The 16,062-nt window shown below is 31.9% G+C and overlaps 1 protein-coding gene across 5 annotated transcripts in view; it reads right to left on the bottom strand.

The window, feature by feature from the left end:
* KCNT2 (potassium sodium-activated channel subfamily T member 2) overlaps positions 1-16,062 on the bottom strand; it is a 411,763-nt gene that overhangs the window by 256,103 nt on the left and 139,598 nt on the right. For all 5 annotated transcript variants that reach the window (XM_009191034.4, XM_009191039.4, XM_009191043.4 and 2 more), the window contains exons 6-8: positions 13,707-13,781; positions 12,424-12,507; positions 9,309-9,403 (exon numbers count right to left, since the gene is read on the bottom strand). In XM_009191034.4, the coding sequence (XP_009189298.2) occupies positions 9,309-9,403; positions 12,424-12,507; positions 13,707-13,781 (254 nt within the window). The remainder of the gene's footprint in view (positions 1-9,308; positions 9,404-12,423; positions 12,508-13,706; positions 13,782-16,062) is intronic.

The raw sequence follows: 16,062 nt of genomic DNA, 5'->3' as shown, positions 1-16,062 counted from the left end.
CTCACTCAAGTGCTTTATTCTAGTCTCAGGCTCTCCAGTTTCCAAATGGCAAAAAATATCCCAACAGCTTCCTTCTTGGCACTTTTCTTGCCTGTCTCAGGAGGCATGAACAGGTAGAAGCTGGTATTCAGAGTGGAGGAGGAAAAGGATGTGTTAAGCAGACTTCCTCCAGGAGTCTTCCTTGCACTTTGCCAAGTCTTCGTGTTTTTTTCTACTACACTTTAAGTAGGACACTCAATTTTTCTTTGAATTAATTATGTTTAAAGATCCGTTTTATCTCCATTATTGGTTTACTGACAAAGTCCCTTTGATTTATTTTATTTTATTGCGTTTGTAATGACTGTTTCCAGAACTTAACATTTTATGTATAGCATAAAAATTAAAACAATACAATTCTATTTGCTCCATTCTGTCTTTTGCGCTACCATTGTATTTTGCTTCTACATATGTCTTCTTTCTCTGATTAACAAAATATACCTTTCTTGACTACTTCCAGATTTTGTCTTCTCGTTTTTAGATGTCAAAGTGCCCTCAACAATTCCTAAGTTTTAAGTTCTTATTTATGCCCCCTTGTGTCTTCTGGTGATTTATTAGTAGGGGAATAAAGTAATAGATGCGATTAAATTGTGCATTCTCTGCAGTCCATTTTGGCTTTGTTCATACCACTAGTGTCATACATGACTTTCCCAAAACATCATAAGATTCCTAAGATTATGTACTAACAAAGTTCATCTCTGTAAGCATAATTATAATCTGATATACGCCAAGTGTTTAATAGGCATCAATAAATAACACAGGCATATCAGAAATATATTCTAGAAAAATTACCTAAAAGTCCTCAAGAGAGTAGGCACGATATAGTTAAACCAAAGAATACATATTAGTGTATGCATGTGGATGTTAAGGCACAAAATGACAATGATTGGTCTTAATACAAGTTTCCTGAGAAAAATTCTTTGTATTTTCCAGTCAAAACAATTTAATTCTCAACTGATATCCCAATCAAAAAGTGAACTATTTTCCAAACAAAATAATTTTTTACTCCCAAACTTTGTATTCCACATGTATTCAACACACATTATTATGTGCTTTCTCAAGGCTGTCTGAAGATAAAACTGATTAAAAAGTAGACAATTTAGAAAATAACAGTGAAGTCCATTTTTATGCAAGCATAGCCCTCCTACCCACAAAAAAACACTATTCTCACACTAAAAATTAAATAATAATAACAATAATTTATTGGTTCATATAATGAATTGTGTTCTCTATTACTTACTTTTTATATATTAACTCAGTCTTTTCACAACAATTCTATACAGTATTATTATCTACATATTATGGATAGTAAACTGAACTTAGAGCAGTTAAATGATATGAAGTTATGCTTACTGAATTGATTAATGAAAAAGACAAAATATGAGCCCTGGACTGCATGGTTCCAGAGTTTGTTATCATTATTCCAAATGGCAATCACATCTTAAAGCTTACCAAAAAAAAAAAAAGGCAACTCCCTGCAGTCACTCTGGTGTGACGACAATTATCATTAAGAGGATAATTAAGGAAGTTAATAAGAGGTGAAAGAAAATAAGGTAAATGTATTAAGAACAACCTAGATAGCATGCACTTGGTAAACAGAAAACGTTCAGCACAAACTAAACCAGAATGGAGACCATTTATTATTGATCGTTAAGCTATCTATTTTTAGCGAAGGCTTCTTACCTATCTTTCATAAGAAGGAGTCAGCAGTTAACTTAGCAAACAGCCTGCCCTGACCTAGAAGAGATTGCACTCAATTGCTGCTTGAGAATACAGGTGAGAGAACCCCCACCAGGTATGTCATGGCCTCAAAATGCACCATTCACAATGATAGATTTTAGCTCTCTGCAGTGATAAAAACCAGAATTAGAAGATAAGGTTCTGGGAATAGGAACTTTTGAGTTTTTAAAGGCAAAGCTCCCAGTGCAGATAATGCGTGAGACTAAAAACGTCCAGGATGAGACTTACAATTTTACATTTCATCTCAGTCCCCACTTGCAAGTGGGTCAAACCTACCTACTAAAATGTCATATATAATTTTGTTAATATATACAAAATAAATATATAGGTGTATAATATTCTCATTCTTGAATGGGTGACTGCTTAATTAAAAAGCAATATTAAAAAACAGAAAATAACATAAAACAAAAATTATATTAGGTAAGAACATATTTCAAATATAAAAGAATTTAAATCAATTACGATTTTTAAGACTTCAATATTAATTATTTCTTTTAGAAAAATGCATTTGTTTTAAAAAATATTTCAAGATAATCTCATGAAGAATGTTGGATTTGAGTTAAGAATTTACTGTGGAGTTTGCTTCTTTACAAAACATTCTCAAGTGTTATCTTTGACACAAACCCATACAAAATAATTTTGTTGTTACAAAATTCTAAAACAAAATTTAATTAAGAAGTTGAATACAAACTCTTATGTTACCTTCTCAAAATACCTATAAGTCATAATTAATTTGCTTACTTAAATAGGCCCTGTATATAATTACAAAGGCATATTAATTGCAAATTATTTATTCTGTGCTTCTTAAAATGCGCTTCTTCTAAAATGTTAACTATACATTTGGCAGTACAAATTTTTCAAGCTTTGGCATGGTTTATAAGGAAAATATTAATTTGAATGAAAGGAAATATTGAGACTGCAAACTTTTTTACCACCTGGCAAATGTCAATTTGTACAACAAAATGTTATCAGAGAAAAATAGTCACATGGCAGGAATAAATAATGTTTAATATCCCATATACTCCCTATGAATCTCATTGCTGTGCACAGTTACTGGAAAAACTTAATTAGCAATGGCATTCTGTGCTGAAAGCATCTAACACTTTCAACCATGCCTGTAATTCAAACATTAGCATTCAAATCAGCCCACAACTTGCATTTTGGTATTTATTGAGTGAATACCAATTAAATTGTCCCAAATAATCATTTCCATTTCCCATAGATTGTATACCTAATAGCTAAGAGTCCCATGAAACATATCATCATTTGAGATGTTGGGATTTTACATTTTCTAGGGAATTTTTTTTGAGATAATGATAAAACCAGGTTTTCTATTGTTAAAAGAAATGTCTCACTCTCCTGAGCACTATCTTTGTGTCTATGCAAAAGATATTAGTAAATCATGTCATTAGCCATAAATTCAGGGTCAATATACTTTGCCATTTAATAATTTATAAAAGGTGACCATGCCCTACCCTGCATCCTAATGTATGAACATGGATTTTCTTTATTTCAAAATAATAGAAGATTAACAGATTTTCAGGAGAGGATCAGGATTCAGATCAGACAAAAGTAAAATAGAAATTTCAAGAAAACAAAATCAAAGAAAGAAACAGAAAAGAAAAGTTAAAAATACTAAACAATAATGGGAAGAGAAAAACATGATGGCACTTATGACAATGCTGTGAGTATTTAGCCAATTTGTTTTTATGCTCCATACAGTTGCTAGTTCTGTAACCACGGCACCAGCTCAAACTGGGCCTGCTCTGTTGATATAACAAAATGTCAGGTTATCTTTCAGGTAAAACAGAGCCAAAAACTGTAAGTCATATAGTCAGGGCATGTGCCCTAGAAAAAGCTTTGACCTCTAACAACATCTGGAACCAAAAGACTGGGACAAAATTAGAATGTGAATGCTGAAAACTTTCAGAAGTGAGGGATTCCTTGACTTGGAAGTTGCAGGGCTACACTTTGCCTCAACATGGCTTACTGTAAATGACCACATCTGAAGCCCTCTAATCAAACTCTGTCAAGTAAACATTCCTAAATCCTTTCTGTTGTCCTCTAACCCCTTAAAACTTGCTTCAGGCCCAAAATCAGGGAAACTGATTTGAACCTGTCTCTCTGTTTCATGGCCAATTTTGCAATAAAGCCTTCTTTTCTCAAAATCAAGTGCCATAGTTATTGTCTTCTCTGTGCATCAGGCAGCAAGCCCATTTTCTCTCTAACAGTTTCAGTAATTTTATTGCATTGTTCTGCTCTCACAAATTCTAAAAAAAGCAAAAAAGGGAAATTGTTCAAGGCATAAATTTGGGGGTTATATGGAGACAAAATTGGCCAAAATTATAAGGTATGTGTGTGTAATTTATAAAAATTATATCCAAGGGAGTTTTCCAAATTAAAAAGTTGCAAAAGTTTTACTACTCCGTCATATCTTTTTGCCAGAAGTCATTTTCACAGACTTACACTTTGGCTTATAACTGTAAAAATTCCTTCTTATGATCTCACACAAAACTTAACTGAAAATAACAGTTTTAAAACAATGTTCTTAAAATATATGGTTTGGGATGCTTAACTTATAATATATTTAAGTATTTCCACTTGATAAGGGTATTGTTATTCCAGAATGTTATTTTCTATCAACTGCAAATATTGGTTAAACATCTAGTATTTTCCAACTACCATAAGAGACACTGGCCAAAAAATGGTAAGAAAGGTAAATTGAGTCTTTGCTCTTATGAATTATAAAAGTCTAGAAGAAACACTGATAATTAAAGAACCATTATATATTTCACAGTTTTTAGAATGCTGAAGAAGCATAAACCTTGACCATATCCCATAATTTAGACAGACTACAAGAAAGTGTTATAGAGAAGCTAAAATCTAAAAGTTGAGACTTCAATGATGAGTAGGAGTAAATGGAGAAGTAGAACTTAATATGAGACTCATTTGAATAAGGGTTAATTATGGAGATTATATTGAATGTTACATATAATTATATTTTATATTTTGTATAAAATTTTATTGCTTCCTTTTACATTTCTCGCTTATTGTCATTTTGTCTTATTTTGTTTGTTTTCAAAACTTATACATAACCATTATGAAAATTTAAACCATAGCAGGAAGAATAAGGAAGAAAGTTGTTAGTCAATTGCCAGATCTTCAGACAAAAGCACTTTCAGTAATTCATTTATAACGTAAGAAAAACTAATGTGGAAAAAAAAAAAAAAAAACTAGGAATCTAATATCATGACAGTGGCAATTAACACCATTAGACCATGTCGTAATTCTTCATCCAAACTACAGCACTTATCTTCTCACTGTCCACTTCCCAAGCAGCTACTTGCCTTTAGACTTCAACCAGTAAATAGAGTTCAAGAACTTAAACATCCAGTGTTTAAATAGGTTTTAATCAATGCATAGGAAAATTCTAAGTACTTCTGAATTAAGCATGTTAATCATGTTTAACATGATCATAGTTTTAAACAATAAATTAGTTTAGTTTGTCTTGAAATAAGACTGAGAAGGTGAATTGATTCAATTATTATTATGACATTGAACTAAAACAGGAAATTATAACATTGAACTAAAACAGGAAATCAATTAACATAATATAGTTCCTTATGTTAGAATCCCATGAAATAATATGAAAATATATAAACACATGTAAATTTTAAAATATTAAAGTTTGAAGTAAAGTAGTTGCAAAATAAATCTATCAGTGTAAAATTAGAAACACCAAATTCATTATAAATGATAGTGCTTATTATTGGTTACAATATGTTGATAATTAAGCTAAAGTCATGCATTTAATTCCCGGATGTTCCAGTTTACTCTGCTTTGTTTTAGAGACACAGAATGAATCACAATTCCCAGCTGTCTTGGAAGTGTGTATTATTGATGATGAGGGATACACTGCCAATATGTGGACAGATTAGTCCAATTCCATTACAATGACAGAAAAAAACAATTCTGAGCACATTTCCCAAAGAGAGTGGGTCAGCACAGCAGCTTAATTTTTATTTCAGTTTGGCACTAAACATGTGCCTCTTGTAGACAGATGCGTAATGACAGTTCTTTGCAATGGTAAAGGGAAGATTTTTTTAAAAAAAACATGTAACAGCTTTCCAACACAGGTAACTTTAAGACTCTGAGATTCCTGAACAATATAGCCAATTTATCCAAATATTTCAGGCTCAAGTTACAAGGCACATATTAAAAGTTCTGATTTGGCAATGTTAGTTTCTGACATGTCCTGTGGTTCAATATTCAGAAAGTGGTAAAATAAATGATGGAATCTATTCACATGAGAAAAATTCCTAAATAGTCCAAAAATAGTTTACTTTTATCTTTACAGAGCAGTTACTCCCCTCTCTGTGGCCTAAAATTATTTCCCTATTTACCATGCCCCTGGTTTTTACCTGTCATGTGACACTAAGATCAAAATTTAAAAGTACTCTAAATGAAGTAAAACTGGAGCCATGGGCATGTCGCAAGGCTATGTGTCATTGAAAGCATTAAATGTACCAAGAGAGCAATGCTACCATTATCTTTAACCTAGTGGAGATAATGAGAGACTCAAGTATTAGAAATAGGTAGGAAATACTAAAAACTTGAATACAGTGGCGAAAGATGTTTTCTTATATTTCCTGTTAATATATTTTAGGCATAGTGGTTCCCTCTTATAGTTTTATTAAAAGGATACATATTATGTTTAGATATTTTTAAGCAATTTAGTTTTTGTGGATTCACGTGAGAATTTAATCATCTTTTATGAAGAAGGCATTTGAAATGGAAAAAAACTAAAACTTTTGAAGTGTTCACATTATATGCCATGCTGTATGCTTAACACTTTATATCTAATTTAATCCTCACTTCAAAGCAACCTTAAAAGTACTCTTTTAAGTACTGTTAGTCCTTAAAAGTACTAAAATGAGTGATTAGTATCCTCATTTAATGATATGTAAAAAGTTGTTCAAGGGCTCTAAGCTAGGATAACCCTAAGTTTTAAACAACGAATGTACATGTGGACTTTTATCACTTAGTACCAAGAGACTTCTTTTTATTCCAGTCTCCAGTTGTTTTTTTCTTTTTTGTGTGATAGTACAATATTCAGTTAGATATACTACTACCCAGCTAGACAATGTTTTCGCAGGCCCCCTTTCAGCCATGTGTGGATATATAACCAAATTGTAGCCTGAAGTACAAGTTGTGTCTTATTTTCATAACTACAGGCTGGACTTAGGATGTACTTGCAAGAACAGGGCAGCCATCTTGAGCCATAGATAGAAACCACGTTTTGAAAATGGGAGAAACAAGATATAAGGAAAATTATTCCCCAGCAGTATCAAGCTGGGGAAACAGTCTTAGACAGACTGCCTAGACATTTCTGTTTGTTTAAGTTGCTGTATTTTTATGGATATTTCTATTTTACGTTGTGTGTGGTGTGACACATTGTTAAAACAGCCTACATGATATACTATGACCAAGATATAACTAATATATAACATTGTTTTTATGTTTCTTGGTAATTATACCTTTGATGTTGAACTTGAACAAAACGTATTCAATCTTATGATGATGATCATAAGTTATGAAGACGTTTGCTTGTAATGCAGAGAATACACAAAGAAATCAAACCTCAGTTTATCCACTTGAGTTGTTATAATTTAAGAGCATATTACGATACATGTGATTAAAAGCAATAAAATTGTATATAGTTAAACTTAATGTTATATAATCATTGCAAATTAAGAGACATATCCACATACTGGTGACAGTTGTAATATTAGATAATATCTCAAAACCACTACTTAATTATTTAAAACTAAAACACACACACACAAGACATACACAAAACACCTATTATACCAAATAAAACAATGAAATGGAAATCATTTCAATAATGAATACATTATATAGTGGAAATTTCATATAAATAATGAATAACCTTTTCTCTAGCACTGCTGCATCCTTTGGCATAAGAAAATGGTGAAATCTGTCTAGGTACCACCTAGACTACCCGAGAAATAGAAGCACTAGGCAGAAAGTAGGAGCACATAGAAAGCCTACTGCAGATGAAGATTAATTGTGATGAAGATGCCTCCAGAACAAAAGTACTGCTAAATGTCATCATGTAAAAAAAGTTTCCTTTTTATCACATTAACATATCAATGATCCTTTGTCTAAATTTACTTTAAGAGACTCCCACATTATATTTGGTAATCATTAATTTTAGTATTTTTAATTTTCCAACAATTGAAAAATTAGCATATGCATACCATACAAACATAATTGTTTCAAAATTTGTAAGTACATTCCCTTAAGTTAGATGAGAAAACTCCTAAGTTGCGCAAATAATGTTATTACATTGAAATTCAGAATTTTTAGTGACTTTAGAAGGGAAATAATTGCAATTAATCTTTCATATTAATGCAGTTAGGTAATTACTAGGTGAATCATAAAACAGTTTGTGAAAGGTAAAAAGACATTAGGCGATAAGATGGCTATATCAATTTTAGAGGCTATTTTATATTTAAAGGCATTAAGTATGCTAAAACAGGTCTACTGTTTTTAAATGATAAAAGTATGCAATAAAACATATTTGAAAACCATTTCATAGAGTTACTAACCACATACTATTGATACAAAAACTTGTCATAACTATATATCTATATTTACATGTGTACATGTATAGCTATATTTATACCTAGCTCAGTTGTACTAGTGTATGTGTGCATTTTTCCTTTTTTAGTACTTCCTAATTAGCTTTTCCTCTTTCTCAGTAGGGTCAGCTCCAGGTCACAGCACAATTACACATATCTAAGATTCCCGCAACACAAACATAATATTCTACCTCATTTTTGATGTTCACATTTTTTCTCTCATTAAGGATCTGCATGAATCCATATGTCCAGTGTCACATTTCACATTGGATTACTCTGTAATTGTCAGAGTGTGAACTTCCAGAAAGGGAAATTATTGGTTTTATAATAAAGCATATTTTATATGTTTTTATAATGAAGGGCCAGGTCTTGCCTTGCACTGGCCATAAATCTGCCCTGGCAGATTTTAGTGTGCCTGAATGCACACTAAAAATCATGCAGAGAAGGCAGAGGCAGAAGCAGTGATTCGTAAGGACAGTTTTTTCAACAGTGTTTCTGCTTTGAAGAATGTAGAAAGATGAGGGCACTTCTATTTCAGTAGTTTGAAGGAAAAATTCTTGTTTGACAACTATGGCATGCAACATAAATTCTCATAGTTTGGCTGTTTACAGCAGTTGGTAAAATGTCAGAGTTGCAGTATGTATCAGTTGCAGAGTGTCAATAGCAATGATGTATGTGCTTTCTTATTTGGTAAGACTGAACAAAGAGTGTTGCTTTTACTTCTGCAGGCGATCTGTTACATTTTTTGGTGAATATTTATGTATTTATTTATTGACAGCTATTAATGAAAGTAGTTTATAATACGGTTTCCTTTAGAAACTGTAAGTAAATGAAACATAACACAAATTCTGATATGTACAATCTTACCAGGTGAAGATAAGGCATAGTAATGTAGATATTAAAATCAAAACTTGATTAAACATTGCAGACTGTGTTCGCTGAATTGCTCTGTGTAGATCATTCTAAAATAATACAGAAAAAAAGTTGTAAATTTTGATAAATACTGAATATGCATGAGTTTCATTACATTTCTTAGAATACATTTCATGTCAACTCTCCTGTACATAAACATATATACATAATCAATGCATGTATTTCAAACAGAAATATTAGCATATTTCCATTTTTGCTTAGATCTAAATGTAACTTACTCAAGCTTGCATAGTACAAAGATATTGGTATGGGAAGACTACCAAAGCACTGAATTTCAGTTTACTTGCATTACAGACATCTGAACAGGTGTTGCACTTACTCCCCCAAAACCCCTACATGTTAAGCATGACCTCTCACGGAAAATCCTAATTTCAAAAGATCAGAAAATAGTATGTTTAATTAAGGAAGAGTGAATAGATGAGTGAAACTACAAACAAAGCTCATTATCAGAAAAATTAACATCAATTAGACCAGATAGTTTATCTTGAAAAGAAAAAAAAATGAAAAAGACAATAAACAAATTTTTTCTAAGTTTAAATTATTTAGCATTATGATAAATGTCAATTCATGATATACTATATTTTATCTTTCCAATAGCAAACAGTAAAAAATAATTTTTAGTGTTGTTTAATGTACAAAAGTGAACACTCACATGCACTACCCCTCAGGTACTTTGTTATAAATTTCTAGAAGGCAATTTGGTAATATAAGTCAAAACTCAGAAATACATCCTATCTATTTCAAGCATTAAATCATTAAGTATTTACTCAAAAATATAATTTCGAAAACTTAACCACATGAAAGTCATAAGAGATGGGCACCAATATTTACGTTCATCTTTATTACAAAATTATAATACTTAGTAAATAAAATAATGAATGTTCATAAATGTTAAAATAACTTAAATATGTAATACAAAAATTGTTACATAAATTGATAGCTACGTAAATTTAGCCAAATCCATTAAAACTGATTTGAAGGAGAAATTTTAATAACATAAGAACTAGTCCACTACATACCAGTATATGACAAAAAATTCCAATTATGCAAACATACATTATTATTCCATGTATGATATGTGTGCATATTTTTGCATAGAAAATATTTGAAGGATATAAATTATTACTAGTGTTTAGTCTATGCAGTAGATTGCTGGATTTTTGTAATTTGTATCATTTTTATCTCCATTTTTAAATAATAAACGCTTAGGCTTAAATCAGTACAGCATGAGATAACTAACTTCACCAATAAAAATATCTCAATGAGTCATTATTTATCTACCACTAACGTGTCTACCACTTATTTAAACAGAACTGTTTTGAAGACAAATAACTAAGTTGACTGATTTGGATTTCATCTCTCACCGTTTAGTTTCTAATGGCAGAGGTATTAATGAACAGAAAAGTAAATACAAGTTTAGCATCCGGCAAGAAGAGATATGGAAATAAAATGGAAAATGAATCTTAAATTAATAATGCAAAACAGACTTTTTTACTGTCAATATTTGTCTAATGTATCCTGTCTTGTTTGAGTTATTTTTTCCAACAACTAATAACACAGAAATTAATAAATAAGTTTACTTTTTTTTGATATATTTTTATTCATTAGCAATTTAGGCAATCTATATTTAGTCAAACAGTATTTCATCGGGGCAATTATGACAGCCCAATATTTCTGCAAATCATTTCACAGGCCACACTCTCCCACCCTTTGGCCATGTACTTTCATAAGACTCCAGTGGTTACTCAATACAAATGTTTAGAAACATTCATCCAGTTGTGAATACTAAAATGTTATCCAAATATTCCTTTGGCCAAAACTGTAGTCATAATGTCTGTTTAAAACCCATTTAAATGGAAAATAAGTTTGCCTCCAAACCAGTATAATTTTCAACGCAGTAAAATTAATAATATTGAGCCCTTACTTTGTTGTGCCAGATAAAATACTATACACACATATTATACATATGTATGTGCGTACATTTTGTGTGTATATATATATGTATATATAATTTCATTTGATTATCACAAAACTTGTAGGTGCTTTTCTTTGCAGATAAAGAGAACAGCAAAGAAGTCAGATCATTTGCCTATCACATTGTTCAGCACATAGTGAATATGTATTAACATTTGTGGTATGAATGATTCAATGGCAATGCCTTACAGCTAGCTTTGAAGTACTAAAACCTGTGGTAAAAATGTTTTGGTCATAGTTATAAACCATGCCGCCAAGCAGATTCAGCCTTGGGCAAAATGCAACCGTGGCACAGCTCTGAGTTCTCCATCTTTTATTCTACCTCTTGCTTCCTTTTCCCCTAATGTCCCACTCAGAACCCCGCTCAAGCAAATCCAGAAGGATGACTCTAAATGAGGGACTTCTAGCTCCCACATAGAATCTTAGGAAGCTCCACAGATGTTCACTGAATATGAGACTACCTACAATTAAGAGCAGTTTAACAAAATCACTTAAGTGAGCCCTCAAAAGCCAGGAGTCCCATTATGCATCAAAAAACTGCCTTGGGAGGGAAGGATATTTGTACTCTGAAGATTGGCCACGTGGCTGAACCAGTCCAAAAACCAATAAGGTTTTTAGTGATATTGAGAAATTCTGAACCATTTTTGTTTACCAGTCATAGGACCTTACAAAGGTAGTAACTTGGCAATATGGACATTTTACAAGTTTTCCTTCTGATTAAGATACAGCAGACTGTTCATTTAAGGTCTGTTAACCTACAAATTTATACTATGTATCTCTTTAATTATTTAACAGTATTTTACCAAAATGACTCATTTAAAAAAAAAAAAAACATTTAAATGAAACAATTGACTGTGACCCTAAATTAATTTAAAATATGTTTAACAATGAAACACTTGAAAATTTAGTTACAGCTTAATTAATTCCAATAGTATGAGTTATACGTTATGGGAGAATGCAGAATAAGAAAGTTCAAGACTAGATCCTAAATTATCTCTTTCTGTTTAGTCTAAACATTGAAAATAAGAAATGGTTTAAAAATCTTTTCATATTTGCACTTCACTTCTATACTTACAATCATATTTTCCAAGGCATGTTTGGCAAGCCAACAGTTCAGAAAGACTGGGACAAATAGATTCCTTAAGGAAGGCCAGAATATCTGGAAAACAAACCGAAACTAGACTTTTATCTCAAAGCGATAAATCATACCCAGCAGACTGAAAAGAAATAGAAAAAAAGTTATTAAAGAAAGTGTAATAATTTAAAACATGACAAATAATGTAAACTCACTATTAATAAAATGCAAGAAATTGATATGTTCTTTCATTCATTGTCTAAATCTTTCTTAGGGAAATTATTGCAGAAGCAAAAAGAAAATAATAAGCTCTCACCAGATGGCAGATATCTATGCTAATTCTATCATTAAATCTTTTAGTGTGGTGGTTTGTAATAGACATTGGCTTTCTTTTCTCTGTAACTTGAGGTATTAAGTAAGAACAAAGAGGGAAGGTACTCTCTCTTTTTACAATGTTGCCTCTTATTCTCTTTATGTTAAACCACTTTAAGTGATGTTGGGGAGCTATGTTCAATTAGAATTATATTTCGTTAACCTGTCATTTAATCTAGTCCCAGTTGCTTCTCTAGATAAATCACTCAAATTAAAATAATTATCAGAAGAGAGCAACAGCTCCAGGTAATATCTACTTATTTTCAAAATCTCCCAAATAAAATTCAAATAAAGTGTTACAATGTATAATCCCAACAGACATTATTACAACTTTATTAAATTGTGATTAAAATATAATTTTGCAACAGGAAAGTGTTGAGTTACATACTTATGGGACTGTAATTGAATAGGATCATCATGGAACTGATAACACACAGCACTTTGAAAAGAAGTAAAATGTTGGGTGTCTGACTTTTGGCAATCTCCTCAGTAAAAAGAGAATTGGACTTAATAAATCTTGTGGCTAAACCACAGATAAATATTTTCAACATATTAGAAACTTTTGTAAATAAGTTTCCAATTGGCTTATTTAAAAAAAATCCACAATATAAACAATAAGTGGATAAGTAATTTCTAGTAATTTTAAACAATAATGACATTTGTCAAATGGCATCCCCAGAGCATATAGCTCTTTAAAATATTTTATTTGCTATTGTACTAAATCATTAGTTTCCATTTAGTTACACAATGCAGTTATCCAGTCAATTTTATCTTGTTGCTTAGTATCATGATTCTAACCAAAGTCTAAATCCATTTGTCTTAGCTACCATATTATTTAACAGTATCTAGATTTAAAGATTTTACTTAAGTCTAATTACAAAAGTGTTTTTTAAGGTTCTTTCAGGACTTACTGAGATAATGAAGGGAACCGCATTAATTATTTCCAAGATGAAGGGTATTCGTAAAATCTGTTCCCAGATGTTTCCCTTCCAAGAAAGAATGAATAAAAATGAAAGTCAATTATACTGCATCTTATTAAAGGGGGAAAAAGACAGCACTTAGAATTTCTCTAGCAATAAGGATGCTTCCATTAACAGAATACTGAATATTGTATAGAGATGTAGCAATGACTTTTAGAGATTATTTTTCTTAGTGTAATTGTGCTCTCTCAATTTTGTAAGTTCAAGAAGTAAAACAAATGTTTGTAGAAACCATGAATATTGCACATAACATTTTTTATCAAGTAATATGTCATGGAAGAAAATGTACTAGTAAAAATAAAACACACTAACAAAACCTACAGAGTCAATTAAAAAGTGACAATCTGAAGTTTTACTTACTATAATAATGATTTCACTAACCATCAAGTATATTAGTTTGTGAAACATACCCTTGTTAACAATCATTGGTATTAAAATTGCTTTCACATTAATACAATTTAAAGGAAGGTATTTTTCAATCATCTAGACTAATCTCCCTACCCACATAATACAAACATATTAATCAGGACTGAGTATATAATTTGCAGGACCCAGTGCAAAATGAAAAATATAAGGCCTTCTAATAAGAAATTAATAATTTCAAGAAGGTAACATTAGAACATTCAACTAATCATGAAGACCTTCTGGTTGTGGAACCCTATGCTGACCCTGATATTATGCACAAAATACATGTCTGTGAAGCTGACCCTAACATTAATAGGTCACCACTGAAACTTTCTTGATTGGTGTCTGATGATAATGAGCACAGACTTTCCTTTAAAGCAATTTATTCTTCTATGAAGAGATCTGTGTATTAGAAAGGCAATTTGAAATCTGCTATCCCTGTAATCTCCAATTATCCATTATAACACTAACTATAAAACTGGGACTCTTTTTATTAATTTTCCTTAAGGCCCCAAAGGCTTAAAACTACATTGATGGAACATACTTGCACATCCCAAAGCAAAGGTTTAGAGCAGCTATTGTTTCTATGTACTAAGAAATTAAGTAATAGGTTTTGTGAGCATAGTTTATCACTCTCATCCAGGCTACATAAAAACAGTAAAGGAGTGGGAAATTAGAAGAAAGGGAAGCAGTGAGAATGCCTCCTTACAGAGATACTACAGGTGCTGTGGTGCATCTTATCACCTCAAGTTAAGTGAAAAGGGCTGTAGGGAACCAAACCACTTAGCTTGGCTCCAACATGGAGACTGTATTTGGCTACTGCCCAAAACTTTTTAAAATGAAGAAGTCAAAGAAAAAGATGACTGGGTAAGAGCAGGACATAATCTCTCCAATTTTAAGGCAAAGTGCCTATTTTCTGGGAACCAGATATAGACCCTAAAGAATGGAACCTATGGTTATTTAAAAATGGCTTACACTCAATAAGACTGTGTAGCTGAAGGTGAAATGGGACTTCAACAGATGGTGGACCTGAGAAGTCCAAGGTCTGTGTCAGAGCACTAGTGGCTAGCCTGACACACTGAGGCCTCCAGGAAATTCAAAGGCCCCAGATAGGCCACAGAATCTTTACATGGGAGAAAGAGCCAGAGCTTGTGTCTGACATGCGGAACAACCAAAAATCAGACAATAACTGTGCCAGTCAGGCAACTTCAACCCAGAAACGGACTGCACTTCATTCCCTGTTCTTCCTTAGCCTTAAAGGGCATTAAATAAGAAAGGAAGTAGAAACAGCAGATAGGCCTCCCATGATAATTCCCTGTTCCATGTAGGTCTGAATTGAGGACAGGGAGAAGCTTTCTTAGAGGAGAATTTTAAATTTTTGCATATATCAATCCTAATTTCTTAAATACTAAACTGAGATTTGCTGTATGAATGAAAAGACCAGAAAAGCTATGGCACCTCTCTGAGATGTCATCTGATTAGCATGGATCAGACAGAGGATGCATGGTTTTGAAGAAGTGTAGAAAGACTGGTCTTTTCCTACTACCACTGAATCAGGACTATTTCACAAAAGAGTTATAACTAGTCATAGTTATGCCATGTTTTTTTTTGAAATTGTGTAGGTAATAATATGATTTCTTTCATCAGTTTTTACACGGCATCATTTCCAGAATGTTATCCTTTGCCTTACTCTTCCTTTATTGTATTTTCACTTTTCATTTTACATTTTTCTTTGGTGTCAATGATTGTGCACAGGAAGAGACTGATCTGAGTAGCAAGAAAGGAAGGTTATGGGAACAATTTCTACTAGTGATATAGAAGGATATTTCTGTTAATGCCCAGCAAAATTAGTATGAACTGTGGCACACTGTATAATTTAGTT

This window comes from Papio anubis, chromosome 1, assembly GCF_008728515.1.
Source record: "Papio anubis isolate 15944 chromosome 1, Panubis1.0, whole genome shotgun sequence".
Lineage (NCBI taxonomy): Eukaryota > Metazoa > Chordata > Mammalia > Primates > Cercopithecidae > Papio > Papio anubis.
Note: the sequence above shows the minus strand (reverse complement) of the source record. Positions and strands in the feature narration are given on the sequence as shown.